We start from the raw sequence: 18596 nt of genomic DNA on the forward strand, positions 1-18596 counted from the left end.
CCATATTAACAAAGTGAAGAATAAAAACCATATGATCATCTCAATAGATGCAGAAAAAGCTTTTGACAAAATTCAACACCCAGTTATGATAATAACTATCCAGAAAGTGGGCATAGAGGGGACCTACCTCATCATAATAAAGGCCATATACGACAAACCCACAGCAAACATCATTCTCAATGGTGAAAAACTGAAAGCATTTCCTCTAAGATCAGGAAGAAGACAAGGATGTCCACTCTCACCACTATTATTCAACATAGTTTTGGAAGTCCTGGCCATGGCAATCAGAAAAGAAAAAGAAACACAAGGAATACAAATTGGAAAAGAAAAAGCAAAACTGTCACTGTTTGCAGATGACATGATACTATACATAGAGAATTCTAAAGATGCCACCAGAAAACTACTCGAGCTAATCAATGAATTTGGTAAAGTTGCAGGATACAAAATTAATGCACAGAAATCTCTTGCATTCTTATACACTAACAATGAAAGATCAGAAAGGGAAATTAATGAAAGAATCCCATTCACCATTGCAACAAAAAGAATAAAATACCTGGGAATAAACCTACCTAAGGAGGTAAAAGACCTGTACTCAGAAAACTATAAGATGTTGATGAAAGAAATCAAAGATGTCCCAAACAGATGGAGAGATATACCATGTTCTTGGGTTTGAAGAATCAATACTGTGAAAATGACTATACTACCCAAAGCAATCTACAGATTCAATGCAATCCCTATCAAACTACCAATGGCTTTTTTTATAGAACAAAAATCTTAAAAGTTGTATGGAGACACAAAAGACCCTGAATAGCCAAAGCAGTCCTGAGGGAAAAAAATGGAGCTGGAGGAATCAGACTCCTTGACTTCAGACTATACTAAAAAGCTACAGTAATCAAGACAATATGGTATTGGCACAAAAACAGAAATATAGATCAGTGGAACAGGATAGAAAGCCCAGAGATAAACCCACGCACCTATGGTCAACTAATCTATGACAAAGGAGGCGAGGATATACAATGGAGAAAAGACAGTCTCTTCAATGAGTGGTGCTGGGTCAATATTTAAAAAACAAACAACCCAATCAAAAAATGGGCAGAAGACCTAAATAGACGTTTCTCCAAAGAAGACATACAGATGACCAAGAAGCACATGAAAAGCTGCTCAACACCACCAGTTATTAGAGAAATGCAAATCAAAACTACAATGAGGTATCACCTCACACCAATTGGAGTGGGCATCATTAGAAAATCTACAAACAACAAATGCTGGAGAGGGTGTGGAGAAAAGGGAACGCTCTTGCACCGTTGGTGGGAATGTAAATTGATACAGCCACTATGGAGAACAGTATGGAGGTTCCTTAAAAAACTAAAAATAGAACTACCATATGACCCAGCAATCCCACTACTGGGCATATGCCCAGAGAAATCCATAATTCAAAAAGACACATGCACCTCAATGTTCATTGCAGCACTATTTACAATAGCCAGGTCATGGAAGCAACCTAAATGCCCATCGACAGATGAATGGATAAAGAAGGTGTGGTACATGTATACAATGGAATAGTACTCGGCCATAAAAAGGAACGAAATTGGGTCATTTGTGGAGACGTGGATGGATCTAGAGACTGTTATACAGAGTGAAGTAAGTCAGAAAGAGAAAAACAAATATTATATATTAACACATATATGTGGAACCTAGAAAAATGGAACAGATGGACCAGTTTGCAGGGCAGTAATAGACACAGATGTAGAGAACAAATGTATGGACACCAAAGGGGAAAGTGTCGAGGGCGGTGGTGGCTGTGAAATAAATTGGGACATTGGGGTTGACATATATATGCTAATATGTATAAAATATATAACTAATAAGAACCTGCTGTATAAAAAAAAAAAAAGAGTAGCCCCCACTCGCCACAACTAGAGAAAGACCGCACACAGCAACGGAGACCCATTGCAGCCAAAAATTTTTTTTAAAAAAGGCCATATAGTAAATTTTTTTGGCTTTTCAGGCCATATAGTCTCTGTTGAAACTACTTAATGCTGCCATTGTCACAAAAGCACCCACAGACAATATGCAAAGGAATGGGCACAGCTGTGTTCCAATAAAGCTTTATTTACAAAAACAGGTTCTAGGCTATTTGGATTGCAGGCCATAGTTTGTTGACCCCTGCTTTACAGCATACAAGGAAAATATACTCTGTTATTTTCTCCGTATACTTCTTTATGCAGTAGATGGTACTGCCATTTTCCCAATCTCCAAGAGAGAGATTCAAAATTGTGAATGATATTTACATCTTCTCCCACACTGAAAGTATTGCTAAGTCATGTTACCCTTTTTGTCCACCTTTTGGTCCCTACGTTTCTTTATCCAAGATGGAGAAAAACATTCTTACCAATCTCTGTTGTAAAGTGTTGCATATTAATTGTCTGTCTTAACTTGGTTCAACCACATCAGCCCTACTACATCAAGCCTCTTTCCTGATATGTCTAATTCTTTTCATGTCCTTTGATATATATATTATATTGCTATAGTAGAGTCTGGTTATAACACTAACTTTTCAGTCCATTTTTATATTCATAGGGGTCAAATCATGTTACCTATACCATTAACTACCACCATAAATGTTTAATACAACTAATAATCTTCTATTGCCATGGAACCAATTACCACAAATTTAGTGGCTTCAAACAACATATACTTATTCTGTCACAGTTTCTGTAGATCAGGAAATTTGGGCACAGCTTAGGTGGCTCCTCTTCTCAGGGTCTCATAAGGCTTCAGTCAAGGTGTTGGCTGGGGCTGCAGCCTCATCCGAGGCTCGGGGCCCTCTTCCAAGCTCATTTGGGTAGTTGTTAGCGGAATTAATTTCCTTACAGCTGTAAAACTCATGACAGCTCGCTTCTTGGCAGAAATATCTCTGAGCTCAGGAAAGGCCTAAACTCTCCTTTAAAGGGCTCACCTCATTAGATCAGGCCCACTCAGGATAATCTTTGATTAACTCAAAAGTCAACTAATTGGGGATCTCAATTATATTCGCAAAATCTCTTCATCTTTCTCATCTAACATAACATAATGACAAGAGTGATAGCCTAATAGATTCACAGGTCCTGAACATACTTTAGGGGAAGGGATCATATAGTGTATATACCATGGGATGAAAATATTGGAAGCCATATTAAAATTCTGCCTACCACAATAACATAAGATGACTTATGAGACCATGAGTTTGCCATTCAAAGTCTGTATTTTAAGATACTTTAATACATTAAAAAATTCTTACATTAGAAATAATAACAATGTAAACAATGAAAGTATCAAACTGTTTGTACCATTTTTAAGGGTGTGATGTCAACCCTATAATAAGTCTGTTATAATAAGTCAGGATGAAACTACCATTTTAGATTAAAATTCTTTTTTCTATTATTGGCTTAATGGATTTTAAATTGAGTTGGCAGAAGGGATAGATTTCAAATTAAATTCCATTTGAGCAAATAAAAAAGCATTTATTCATTTCAGCATTTTTCTCTTTATTTTTTCATAAGTAGAAATTTTATTTGTTCAACCCACTTCATTGTATTCTTGAAATATGCCATAATCCTTTCTTTTTTTTCAGTATCCTTATGGTTGAATTCATGTATTACCACAGCAAGTGACTCAGAATTTGAGAGTTCCTTCCCGTAGCCTAGGATATATGATACTTTGAAATGAAGCTGTTGCTGAAAATAAAGGACTATAATTAAATATAACAGTGAATGGAAAGTCAATTCAAACTTAATATCAGGAAAAGCTTCTAAATGGAGTGCTTTGTTGATTTTGGAAGTGTCTTCTGAAAACAGATTGGCTGTTTTATAAAACAGCCTGAATAAAACATTAGCAAATATCCTGTAGGACATATCCTGCTTTTTTGAGCGATGTGCTAACTGACAATGTTCCAACTTCTTTTGCAGATATGAGAACTAGACTGGTGTTGTTTTCTTTTTTAAATTTATTTATTTATTTAGTTAGTTATTTTTGGCTGCGTTGGGTCTTTGTTGCTGCACGCGGGCTTTCTTTTTTCTAGTTGCGGTGAGCGGGGGCTACTCTTCCTTGCAGTGTGCAGGCCTCTCATTGCGGTGGCTTCTCTTGTTGCGGAGCACGGGCTCTAGGCGTGTGGGCTTCATTAGTTGTGGCACATGGGCTCAGTAGTTGTGGCTCACGGACTCTAGAGCGCAGGCTCAGTAGTTGTGGCGCACGGGCTTAGTTGCTTTGAGGCATGTGGGATCTTCCCGGACCAGGGCTCGAACCCGTGTCCCCTGAATTGGCAGGCGAATTCTTAACCACTGCACCACCAGGGAAGCCCTAGACTTGATTTTTGAGTTGGAGAAACGAGGGGAATTATATTTCTAGTAGAATTCTGGTAAACTTCTAATCATGGTAATGATTTAAATGATTGTAAAAAGATTAGGAAGTCTCAAATATTACTAAACAAGGATTGTTTATATTCTTCTTTATTCCATTATGAAAGGAATGCTTAAGGTTATAGAGAATTTTTATACAGTGCTATATGTACATTCTTTTTTTTTTTTTGCGGTACACGGGCCTCTCGCTGTTGTGGCCTCTCCCGTTGCGGAGCACAGGCTCTGGACGCGCAGGCCCAGTGGCCATGGCTCACGGGCCCAGCCGTTCTGCGGCATGTGGGATCTTCCCGGACCGGGGCACGAACCCGTGTCCCCTGCATCGGCAGGCGGACTCTCAACCACTGCGCCACCAGGGAAGCCCATGTAAATTCTTTTATTGCTCCTATCTGTCAAAGCTACTCTGATACTGACTTCAATTAGGCAACTGATATTTTCAGTGGTCTGCCTTCAGCTCCTTTTCAACCATACATGGGTTGTACTATACACATGAAAATAGGGTTACTAACCCAGCTTCTCAGGATGCACGTTTTGAATTGTGATTTTTTTGTGTGTGCCTTTTTATTTTCAAATACTATGATATATTATTCAAATATATAGTAACATTTAAGTGAGTTATTAGTGTACGTTAGTGGACTGTACTAACAGTCCACATTTTTGTTTGAAATCAAAAGACTTCAAGTTTAATACTAGTTTTATTCACTAATAGCTAGTGATCTTTAGTGGAACAGTAAACCTCTGAAATGCTTTGTTAAAAAAAGGTTTCTCAAGTCAAAAAACTTAAGAGATAAGCGTTTTAAGAAATGCTTCATACTGTTTCTTTGTCCCAGAGATAAACAGATATAAAATCTCTGAGAAGTCCTGTAGTAAAGCTATCCAGTGAACATGGCTTACCCAAGTATTTCCCATACTTCCTTTGACCACAGAACCTATTTTGACTATAATATTGCCTGGAATTAGTAATCCATAAAAAGCCCTTTGGGAAATACTGCTATAATTTAAATCACTCAAATTTCCCTTAAATCCAGTTTCCCTAAGCTTTCCAAGCTAAGTGAACTTCTAGAACTATATTTTTTCTGAACCAAAAGACCAAGAAATTATATTTTCACTTAAATGTTTTATCACTAGACATTTGTCTGCATGTCTAGGGATACAAAAGTTCAGTCAAGAATGATCTGCAATCGCCACTAAAAACTACTAGAGCTCATAAATGAATTTGGTAAAGTTGCAGGATTCAAAATTAATACATAGAAATCTGTTGCATTTCTATACACTAACAATGAACTACCAGAAAGAGAAATTAAGAAAACAATCCTGGGAGGGGCAATATAGGGGTAGGGATTAAGAGGTACAAACTATTATGTATAAAATAAGCTACAAGGATATGTTATACAACATGGGGAATATGGCCAATATTTTATAATAACTATAAATGGAGTAGAACCTTTGAAAATTGTGAATCAGTATAGTGTACACCTGTAACTTATATAATATTGTACATCAACTATACATCAATTTAAAAAACCATGATGAATTACCACTTCATAAAAAACAAAACAAAACAATCTCATTTACAATCACATCAAGAAGATAAAATACCTAGGAATAAACTTACCTAAGGAGGAATAAACCTACCTAAGGGAGGTAAACCTACCTTATAGTTTTCTGAGGTAAAACCTACCTCAGAGGGCTTCCCTGGTGGCGCAATGGTTGAGAGTCCTCCTGCCGATGCAGGGGACATGGGTTCGTGCCCTGGTCCAGGAAGATCCCACATGCCACGGAGTGGCTAGGCCCGTGAGCCATGGCCATTGAGTCTGCGTGTCCGGAGCCTGTGCTCCGCAATGGGAGAGGCCACAACAGTGAGAGGCCCGTGTACCGCAAAAAAACAAAAAAAACCTACCTCAGAAAACTGTAAGACACTGATGAAAGAAATTGAAGATGATGCAAACAGATGGAAAGATATACTGTGTTCGTGGATTGGAAGAATTAATATCCTTAAAATGACCATATTACCCAAGGCAAGCTACAGATTCAATATAATCCCTATCAAAATACCAATGGCATTTTTCACACAACTAGAGCAAACAATTAAAAAACTTGTATGGAAACACAAAAGACCCCATATAGCCAAAACAATCTTGAGAAAAAACAGCTAGAGGTATCATGCTCCCTGACTTCAGACTATACTACAAAGCTACAATAATCAAAACAACATGGTACTGGCATGAAAACAGACACATAGATCAATGGAACAGAATAGAGAGCTCAGAAATAAACCCATGCACTTATGGTCAATTAATCTACAACAAAGGATGCAAGAATATACAATGGAGAAAAGACAGCCGCTTCAGTAAGTGGTGCCGGGAAAACTGGACAGCTACATGTAAAAGAATGAAATTAGAACATTTTCTCATACCATATACAAAAATAAACTCAAGGGCTTCCCTGGTGGCGCAGTGGTTGAGAGTCCGCCTGCCGATGCAGGGGACACGGGTTCGTGCCCCTATCCCGGAAGATCCCACATGCCGTGCAGCGGCTGGGCCCGCGAGCCATGGCCGCGGAGCCTGTGTGTCCGGAGCCTGTGCTCCGCAACGGGAGAGGCCACAGCAGTGAGAGGCCCGCGTACAGCAAAAAAAAAAAAAAATAAAAAAAAAATAAACTCAAAATGGATTAGAGACCTAAATGTAAGACCATAAACCGTAAAACTCCTAGAAGAAAACATAGGCAGAACACTCTTTGACATGAATTGTAGCAATGCTGTTTTGGATCTGTCTCCTAAGGCAAAGGAAACAAAAGCAAAACTGAACAAGTGGGACCTAATTAAACTTAAAAGCTTTTGCACAGCAAAGGAAACCACTGACAAGATGAAAAGACAACCTACTGAATGGGAGAAAATATTTGCAAATGATATGACTGATAAAAGATTAATATCCAAAATATAAAACAACTCATACAACTCAATGCAAAAAAACCCCCAAACAACCCAATTAAAAAATGGGCAGAAGACCTGAAAAGACATTTATTCGAAGAAGACATACAGATGGCAAACAGGCAAATGAAAAGATGCTCGACATCACTAGTCATCAGAGAAATGCAAATCAAAACCACAATGAGATAGCACCTCACATCTGCCAGAATGACTATCATCAAAAAGACCACAAATACAAATGTTGGTGAGGATGTGGAAAAAAGGGAATTCTTGTACACTGTTGGTGGGAATGTAAATTGGTGCAGCCACTATGGAAAACAGTATGGAGGTTTCTCAAAAAATTAAAAATAGAATTACCATATGATCCAGCAATTCCATTCCTGGGTATATATCTAAACAAAATGAGAAACACTAATTCGAAAAGATACATGCACTCCAATGTTCATAGCAGCATTATTTATAATTGCCAAAATATGGATGCAACCTTAGTGTCTATTAACAGATGAATGGATAAAGAAGATGTAGTGTGTGTGTGTATATATATGTGTGTGTGTGTATATATATACACACACACACACAATGGAATAGTGCTCAGCTCCAAAAAAGAATAAAATTTTGCCATTTGCAACAACATGAATGGACCTGGAGGGTGTTACGCTTAGTGAAATAAGTCAAACGGTGAAAGACAAACACTGTATGATATCACTTATATGTGGAATCTAAAAAATAAAACTAATGAATCTGACAAAAAAGAAACAGACTCACAGATATAGAGGACAAACTAGTGCTTACCAGTGGGCAGAGGGAAGGGGGAAGGGGCAAGACAGACATAGGGAATTAAGAGGGCAAACTACTACGTATAAAATAAGCTATAAGGCTATATTGTACAAAATGGGGAATACAGCCAATATTTTATAATAACTATAAATGGAGTATAATCTATAAAATTTTTGAATCATTATATTATATACCTGAAACAAATATAATATTGTAAATCAACTATACCTCAATTAAAAAAAAAGAATGGTCTGCAATGCTTCATACTTGTAAGTATAATTACACTCAGTTTCTGCAAACTTAGTGTCACTGCTATTTTTTTTTAACTTTCTCATTAATTGCCTTTATTTTTTTTCAGGGGAACACTATTTAACCTCTTGGTAATTTTAATTAGTGAGCCTCAGATTCCAAAATCTTGTCCTGTGTTTGACATCCAGTTGGTGGCTGATTCAGCTTTAGTTGAGATCTCTTTTGATGCTGAGGTGAGATGAGAATTTTGGAATAGACTAACTACAATATATAGGGGTCCTGGGTTCTTCTATGTGGACCAGGACATCATAGAGTATAGAAAGATAATTAAATCAAAGAGTAAATATGTTGTTATTAACCTCAAAATTTAGATAGCTATTCTGTCAATATTACTATTATATCCATTTTATATGTTTTAAAGTATGCATACTAAAAAAATAATTAGTATTCTTTATACATTAGATAAATCTGTTTATATTTGTCTCTATATAAAATATTTACATATATAATTCCACAGCAAGTGTCTAACGGGTAAAAAAACACTGTCTTAGAGATTTTAGGATTAACGTTCTTGCCTTAGTTTACCATTTCCTTATCTATCTAAGTAGTGCAAACTTAGAGTTACTTATTTTTCTAAAGTTTTACTAAAACATTAGAGATATCAAAGTGCCTATAATGCACTTATTCTGAGAGAATAAATCAGGTATTATTAGTTTATTTTGAGTAGGCCAACACAGAATTTCTTTAAAGGATGGGACATGATTTCATAGTTGTTGAACATACAATCAGAGTTATGTTTTAGAAAACTCTTAAATTCACTCATTCATTCAATAAATATTTATTGAGCATCTGTTATGAGCTAAACAGTGTGCTAGGCAGTGGATAGACAGATGTTAGTCAAATATAACATCAATGTGTTACAGCAGACTGTATAGAGAGCATCTATGATACCAATATCAACAGTGGAGTGAGGGAATTAGGGATGAAAGAGGAGGATGGAAGCAAGACTGACAGGCAAAGGTGTTAAGAAGCTAGTGCTGTAGTCCAGGTGAGGGATGATATGGGCCAGAAGGAAGCCTTCCTTGACCCCTAAACAAAACTAGGCTTTCTTTTTAGAGCTCTCCTACCTTCCTGTGTTTTTCTTTCATAGCCCTTGTCTCAGTTTGTAACTGTGCAATTTATGTGATTATTAGACTGATGTCTGTTCCCCACTAGACTGTATACTCCATGAGGGCAGGAACCATGTCTCTTGTTACTCTCCATTAGTACAGTACAGTACTCCAACTAGTACAGTGTCTGATGCATGTTTGTTGAATAAATAAATGAAAAAAAGGGATAGTAGTTGTGAAGAGGAAAGATTACAGAAATTTTTAGGAAACTGAGTTGATAAGTTGATGGGAAAATAAAGAGTTAAGATTAGATGACTTCTAGATTCTGGCCTGGGTGACAGATAAGAATTACAACAAGAAGAGTAGGTTTAAAGGGGAAATAATGAGCTTGGTTTTGGATTAGTTTATTTGATTTGCCTTTGATATTTCCATATGAAAATATTTAGTGGGCAGTGTAGATAGGTCTGAATTTCCTGTTTTTGGATCTGCTGATCTTTTGCACCTGGGCTATTAGTGAAGCCATGAGCAAATCATATAAATTCTGGTTCCAAGGTCTAATAGAGTGGGAGATTTCAAAATAGAGCTCTTCCTTGCAAAGAATACCATCAGGGAAAATGTGTTGGCCTGTAGCATGCCTACAGACACAGTTCTTTCTCACGCACCAAGTGGCCTATGGGCTAGAAGACAGCTTCACCAACTGTTTGGATTTCTTGAGAACAACAGCAACAAAATGTCTCTAACCCTATATTTACCCATACCACAGAAGGAGTTATCCTTCAAGTTGGGCATAAGACTAAATTCCCCAGAGAATCTCCCACTTTAATTCTGGGGAGCAAATTTCTACATTCTTGAAAGGAAGCAGGGTTGCTGATCTGAATGATTTTGCAAATCAAGTGTGCAATTTTTTGTGTGTTAGTATTCTATAGGACCTTGTATCTTCTTTCCCTGACCCACTTTCTTAGCCATTATTAAATGTGCACTCATTTTATGAGAGCCACTTTTTTGAGAATGACTGGATCAAACAGAACAAGAAAATTAACCACACTAATATTTTTTGTTGATCATAAATTCTTCTATAAATACTTAAAGAGAACTAAGAGAAATGATCATTTTCTGGCTCTGCCAATGATATTGCATTGATTACTATTTAAAATTCTCATTACAGAAGCTTATCCTGGAATATACAGATACAGCTACAGCACTTTTATATGAGATACTTCTTGTCTTTCAGCAGGTACAATACATTTTTATTATACATACTATATCGTGTGATTATTATATATGTCATGACTGTCATATGATATATATGATTAATAATATACCTTAAAAATGTTTGTATTAGAGATAATCTCCAAAATTGGTTGATTTAAATGATAGTACTGCTTTTGCTCTTAAGTGTTCATCTAGCTTATTTTCCTAAATACTGATTTTAAAGCTTTGATTAATCAGGATAAAATGTATTTGAAAATGAATATCTTTTTAGGTATCTTTTTACAACTTGAACTTCATGAATATAACTTGTTTATTTCCTTGAATCTTTTAGGGAAATCTTGGATTGGGGTCATCAAAGTTTGCTATTAGCTGGATGATGTCCTTTCTACAAAGTCGTCCTCCCATAGTAAGTACCTAGAAGCAGAAACAAAACTACCACTCAAGGCTAATGAAACAGATGCTCTTGTGCTTAATTAATCAAACAAAATTCCTCTGTAAGTAGTCAAGTTTATAAAACAGAAGAAAATGTAAATTTGATGATTTTATTAACCACAATAAAATGTTTTTATATTTGGGGCATGAATGTTTAAGGTACTGAAATGATATCTTAAATGTGATCTTTATTTAATGAAAAGCTCTGGGCTTCCCTGGTGGCACAGTGATTGAGAGTCCGCCTGCTGATGCAGGGGACACGGGTTCATGCCCCGGTCTGGGAGGATCCCACATGCCGCGGAGCGGCTGGGCCCGTGAGCCATGGCTGCTGAGCCTGCGCGTCCGGAGCCTGTGCTCCGCAACGGGAGAGGCCACAACAGTGAGAGGCCCGCATACCGCAAAAAAAAAAAAAAAAAAAAAAAAAAAAGCCCTAAGATATATGCAGAAAACAGAATATTAAAATACTGGCTGTATAATTAAGTGAAAAAAATGAACATTTATCTTAAACACTGAGTGTGAGTTGGCAAGTATGAATATAACACTTTTAATACTCTGGCCACTCTGTCCTGGCAGCCACCATCCTGGTCTGTAATATCACCATCTCTCTCCTTGACACTATAATTGCACCTACATGATCTGTCCTATCTTCCCACCGGACTACAGTCAGAGGAACCTATTCAACATAAAAATCTGATTATGTCATCCCTTGCTTTAAATCTCTCGTAATAAAGAAAGATATAAAAAATAAAGACTAAACTTCTTAATATGGCCGACAAGGCTGTACATATTATGACCCTACAGCCTCATCAGTTGCCTCACTCTTCCATGTCGGTCTCATACCCACTGCTCACCCCCAACACCCCCAACTCCGTCACAGGATCTTCACCATTCCCTTGGTCTGCCCTCCTCAAACACTTTCCCCTCCCTTTCCCACCTAGTCAACTCCTACTTGTCCTTCAGGCCTCAGTGCCCCTTCCTGGTGCAGGGTGGGGGGGATGATTCTCTCACCTCTGACTAGGTAAGATTCCCCCATTATGGGCACACAATCATAGCATGGTGCCTTCTTCCTTTTCTTCATAGGACTTGTCACTGTTGCAGTCACATGTGTTTGTGTTATTATTTGGTTCTTTCTTGTGGTAGCCATTAGTGTCCACACCTGTTCTGGCTCTCTCTCCTTCCAGGCATGTAGTAGGAGCGTACATCCTTCCCCACTTGAAATTAGGTGGCTCTCTGTTTTTGCTTTGGCCAATGGAATCTGAGCAGAAGTAACCTATGTCACTTCTTGCGCAAAGGTTTAGGAGCCAGTGCATGCTTCCCTGCCTTCTTTTTTCCTTCTGGCATGGTGACTGGCAACACTCCATATGGTCCTGAGTGACTACAATGAGCAGAACCCCCTACTGACCCTTAAGGGACATACAGTGTGAGCAAATAATAAACCTTTGTTGTATTAAGCAAAGCACTGACGTTTTGTGAGATTTGTTACCACAGCATAACTTAGTCTATCATGATTGATACAATGTCTTTCTCCCCAAACAGACTCCAGGTGCCGTAAGGGTAGGACCTATGTCTGTTGTGCTAGGCACACAATAGATGCTAAATAAAATATCTGCTGAATTGATTCTAACAAAGGCTTTATCCCCTAATCTCTTTTCATGTCCCCAAACTTACTTTCCCTTTATTCATTCATGTATTTGTCTATTCAATCAACATAGATTTAAATGGAAATCTTTTCAAAAGGCAGTAACCCAAACTAAATTTTCATTGCTAATGGAGGATCTGACATGTGGTATTATGTTCTCTTTCCATATATGAAGATGCCTCTCTTGACCATCGGTGGTTTTCTGCTTTGAGGTATTTTTCTAGAGTGATGTTGAGTCTGTTCTAGGGAATCTAGATTCTCTTGCCAGATCTCTGTGACATACGTTTCCAAAAACTTGGCTGGAGGCAGAGGGTACACTTGCCAGTAGTACAGCCAATTACCTTATTCAGAGACTGAACCCAAGAACTTGGCTCCTTTAGCAGCACATAGACCCCGACCAATCTCAGGCCCACTTCAGAGTGCTGTAAAGTTATAGTCATTCCCAGCCCAGAAGCTCTTATGTGCAAGATGCAAAACCCTTCCTTTTTCTGTGCGGTGGTTCCAGACGGGGTCCTAAAAACTACAAGCAACAGGAAAGTTTCCTTATCAACCTCTAGGGTTGGTTCGCCAAAGGAACTGAGTTGATTATGAGCCCAGACTGTGACCATAAAGCATGTCAGGATGAAAGATGGCAAAAGGACCACTAACACTGTTTAAAGCTTTGGTATTAACCCATTTCTAAAGAGTTTGGATAGAAACAGACCATTTGAGAGAAATTTGCAAGCAAGGAACCTGTTGGGATCATTGAATACACCATCCCAGTCAGCGCTGGCTGATTCTCTTACTTGGTTGGAGCAAGATGCTAAAGAAATTAAAAATTTAATCCCCATATGGCCATTGCTTTGTTTCCCTGCTCCAGACTCTCTGACCTCAATCTGCGTTTGCCTGACGCAATACCTAGTAAATATGTGTAAATGGACCTGAATTGGGGAAACCTCACTTCAAATCACCTGCCCTACTTAGGAATGGTCTGTAGCAACATCAATAGAAAAGGCCACATTTATTGGTACTAATTTAAGGGGCATCCAGAATGACCTGCTTATTAGAGCCTGAAAGAACACTAGTTTTCCTTTCTGTTTTTTTACAGTAGCCTGAATTTATACTTCCAATGCTCTCCTTCCACTTTGGAGCCAAACTTCTTTGACAGTCAGTACTAGTTCTGATCCTGCTTGTAGGGGGGCAAATGGCAAACCCAATTTGTCTATGGTTTGGTGCTGAGTACCATTTCAATAAGAAATAGCACAAGCCCTATTTACAATAGCCCGGAGATGGAAACAACCTAAGTGTCCATCATCGGATGAATGGGTAAAGAAGATGTGGCACATATATACAATGGAATATTACTCAGCCATAAAAAGAAATGAAATTGAGCTATTTGTAATGAGGTGGATGGACCTAGAGTCTGTCATACAGAGTAAGTAAGTCAGAAAGAGAAAGACAAATACTGTATGCTGACACATATATATGGAATTTAAGGAAAAAAATGTCATGAAGAACATAGGGGTAAGAAAGGAATAAAGACACAGACCTACTAGAGAATGGACTTGAGGATATGGGGAGGGGGAAGGGTAAGCTGTGACAAAGTGAAAGAGTGGCATGGACATATATACACTACCAAATGTAAGGTAGATAGCTAGTGGGAAGCAGCCGCATAGCACAGGGAGATCAGCTCGGTGCTTTATGACCGCCTGGAGGGGTGGGATAGGGAGGGTGGGAGGGAGACGCAAAAGGGAGGGGATATGGGAACATATGTATGTGTATAACTGATTAAATTTGTTATAAAGCAAAAAAATTAAAAAAAATAAGAAATAGCACAATGCAAGGGCATTGGTATAAGGGTGGTGAGGACCTCAGCCTAGATTTATAGTTGAGATTCCAGCTGACGTAGGTGCTCTTACAGGTGTCATGCAGCCTACATGTAACTGCATTTTCCTGGTCTAGATTACTTTTGTGGCCAGAATTGGGAAACGAGGTGTGAAGGGGCTTTCAGCTTCATTTCAGCTGCTAAGTCCTGGCCAAGCAGTTCTGTTATACCAGCACTTTTACATCCTCAAGAGCTGCCTGCAGTACAGCAAGACTTTAGCTGAGTATATTAGGAATGACAACAGAGAAGAGTTCAGGTGAGAAAAAGTCGGAATCTTACCTGCAGTAAAATCCACTCGTTTCTGATTTTCACGCAAAACTGCAACGCTGCCCAATATTTAGAAGATTAAGTGACAAAGGGAAATTCTAATTTTTGTTTTTAATAATATTTTACTTTGATAAAATAGTTACCTTACTGTGGTAAGTTAGGATTTGGGGGTGGGGGGTGGGCGGGTGGTGCTCTAAGAACCACTGCCACTTGAAGCACATTTCCAGGCCAGAAAAGACTAGTTCACTAGTCTTTTCATCAAAGCTCTCTCTGAAGAACTGTTTCTCCCTCATTGTCTTGATTTCAACCAGCATCTATCTCACAGAATCATGTTAATGACTTTAACATGCTGTGAGTAATGGAAAGTAATCAACCCTACTAAAGGAGACGATGTATTATGGGTTGTGAATTAACTGAGTCACTGGGAAAGAAAAACAATTGATAAAGGAGGAACAATGAATGCAGTTATTAGGGGTTTTTTGTTTGTTTGTTTCATTTACCCCTCTCTTACTCTCCATAACAAAATAGTAAGAAAGAACATTAGCAAGCCTTTGTTTCATTAGTCAGCTTGTTCTGCACCTCAGGGGTTCCTGCTTCTATTTATAGGCTGCCAAAGCCAAATGCACTTAGCCATACAGCCCTGCATTGGCACCTATCAAGGAAAAAAAACCTAGGTTGTGTCTAACTTAAGATGAAAAGGGTGCAGCAGGCATAGCTTTGCTACCAGTTTGGATGGAGACATACAAGGATGTGGAGGCATATATTATGGCCTAAAGATTTGCTTTAAAAAATGTTACAGTCCAACTTGTGGATCCTGTTTTTCCTCCATGTGGTTTTATACCATAGGTTCCACTCTGGCTCCCAAAAAAGAGTTTTGTTGGGCCCACTCTGAGTTGGTGCACACAACCCAATTTTTTCCTCACTTTTTTTGAGGTAAAATTCATATAGCATGAAATTCACCATTTTAAACATTTTAAAGTGTGCACCTCAGTGGCTTTTAATACATTTCACAATGTTGTGCAGCCATCACCCCTATCTAATTGCCGAACATTTTCATCACTGTCAAAGAAACCTGTTAGGGCTTCCCTGGTGGCGCAGTGGTTGAGAGTCTGCCTGCCGATGCAGGGGACACGGGTTCGTGCCCCGGTCCAGGAAGAACCCACATGCCGCGGAGCGGCTGGGCCCGTGAGCCATGGCCGCTGAGCCTGCGCGTCCAGAGCCTGTGCTCCGCAACGGGAGAGGCCACAACAGTGAGAGGCCCGCGTACCGCAAAAAAAAAAAAAAAAAAAAAAGAAACCTGTTACCCATGAAGCAGTTACACCCCAGGCCCTGGCAACCACTAATCTTTCTGTCTCTGTGGATTTGCCTATTCTAGACATTTCATACAAATATAATCATACAACATATGGCCTTTGTGTCTGGCTTCTTTCACTTAGCATGATGTTTTCAAGGTTCATCCATGTTGTAGCATGGATCACACAAACCAATTTTTAAAAAATAGTTACGCACATTTAAAAATCAGAACAATGGCAAAAAGAGTGTCACATGCCTACATGACAATAGTTGGTCAGGGCCCCAAAGCAGCTACCTTCTTAGGTAGATCATGCACTGTTTAGTTTGCCACTGTCTCCTCTCTCTGTCCTTACTCTTACCGTTCCTCCTACTATGTTATCTGTGGGCATTTAGGTTTGTGATCCTTGTGTTTACACAAGTGACTTTCAACCTGCCATGCATAGAATCAGTAGAGGGACTATTAAAAAATACTGACACCCAGGTCTCACATGTAGAAGTTCTGTTCAGTTTGTCTGGGGTTGCGCCTCGGCATTGACATTTAAAATGAACTGTCCAGGTGATTCTAATGTGCATCCAGGGTTGACAACCAATCTTTTAAGCCATCCGAGAGGCTGGCTAAAGATTTTCTTACTTTTGTCTCTTCTCTGGCCTTTGCTATACAGTTGACCCTTGAACAATGTTGTGGTTATGGGCGCCAACCCCCATGCAGTTGAAAATCCACATATAACTTTTGACTCCACCGAAATTTAACTACTAATAGCCTATTGCTGACCAGAAGCCATTCCGATAACATAAAGTTTATTAACACATATTTTGTATGTTATATGTATTATATACTGTACTCTTACAATAAAGTCAGCTAGAGAAAAGAAATTAAGAAAATCATAAGGAAGAGAAAGTACAGAGTACTGTATTGTATTTATTGATACAGTAAGTTTACATTGTCTTTAAAAGATGAACCGTCTGTCTACCAGTATCTACATTAATATTGTCTTATATGATTCAAAACTGTAGATGTTACACATATTACTAACACTAGACATCAAAAATGAAAAGATATGAAAAAGAAATTTGTATTTATTTACAGGCATAATGATTCATGCATTGATAACAAAGAAGCAGCAATATGATTGCTTCATGGTAGCCTAGCTTATAATAATGAATGAATCGTAATAAAATTTTTATGGCACACAGTATTACAGTCATATTCATAATATAGTATTGGAAATATTGTTACGTTTTTTAAAAAACCACTTACCTGTTATGATAGGCTGATATGCAGTTTCTCCAGTTACCAGAGAGAGAAGCATACTCTATGGTATGTAATTCTTTGAAAGCAAAGTTATAAAACAGTAATAAGAAAACTAACACATTATTAATTCTATATTAAACATCACCTTATGCCTATATAAGGACAGGCTATCCACTTCAACATAAGTCTTGCTCACGATGTTCTAGACATATATTTTTGTATACTTATTGAAAAAACTCCAAGTATAAGTGGACCCATGCAGATCAAACCCATGTTGTTCAAGGTCAACTGTACTTTTACTGAGGCTGTGGGGACGAACTCTCCTCTTCCCTCTTGACTTGGCCCTAGTGGTCACCCCAGCTTGACTCTATGTATAACCTGAGAAAACAAGAGGCAGGAGCCTCAGCTCACCCTGTGGTGAGGACAGTCCTGGCTTCCTTATTAATGCTTTGATAACTGATACATTATTAATGCAATTCGCTTTGCTGAAGCAAAGTGCTTCAATGAGCTGAAAGGCATACGTATCAGAGGTCTTCTAGGTCACAAATGGGTGTGGTTGGAGGGCTAAAAATGCTGCAGGTTAGACTCCCACACCCAACAACGCTACGCCAGTAAGTGTGTACGTACTGATGTGACCAGTGTGAAAAGTCTTGTTTGTAAAGCTTTCTATTTTGTTTCGTTTTATGATTTGCAGGTACTTTATTCACATGCCAGCCTTGGAAAAAAGGCTCCCACTATGTTACCCTATTACCCAACCTACCACTCAACTTTTTCATGAAGTTCTGAAATTAGTTGAACAGAAACAATGTGTGAAATGTTAATAAGAGTATAAAATGTTAATTGGGAGTCAACTTAATATTTATGAGAAACATTTTTTGATTTAATATCCAGATATTCCTGTGTTCTATAAACAAAGATTTTATTTGAAGGTTCCATCAATACCTCTCTAAGAGAAGTGTTTAAAGTTTTTAATCTGCTACAAAAAAGAAACTGTTTAAATACACTGACATACATAAAGTGGGGTGAAAGACTAGCATTCTTCTAAAAGAAAAAGTTTCTAAAAACATAAAGAAAACAGAAACCCAGGAAGAGCAAATGTAGAAAGTGCAGGCTGATGAGTTTTGTTGTCTAATAATGGTGAGTGGCATGAAGCCACTGAAATATCCAAAGATAAATTGT

At 38.2% G+C, this 18596-nt stretch overlaps 1 protein-coding gene across 1 annotated transcript in view; it reads left to right on the forward strand.

The window, feature by feature from the left end:
* Window positions 1-18238, forward strand: part of LOC308625716 (uncharacterized protein C12orf56) — a gene marked incomplete at both ends in the record, with an annotated part of 64760 nt that extends 46522 nt beyond the window's left edge. The window contains 5 exon segments of the mRNA XM_081250216.1: window positions 8459-8582; window positions 10624-10692; window positions 11002-11076; window positions 14683-14861; window positions 18112-18238. Coding sequence (XP_081106342.1) covers window positions 8459-8582; window positions 10624-10692; window positions 11002-11076; window positions 14683-14861; window positions 18112-18238 — 574 coding nt within the window.
* Between the last annotated feature and the right edge of the window lie 358 nt (window positions 18239-18596).

Source organism: Mesoplodon bidens (genome assembly GCF_964165515.1).
Source record: "Mesoplodon bidens genome assembly, chromosome: 11".
NCBI lineage: Eukaryota > Metazoa > Chordata > Mammalia > Artiodactyla > Ziphiidae > Mesoplodon > Mesoplodon bidens.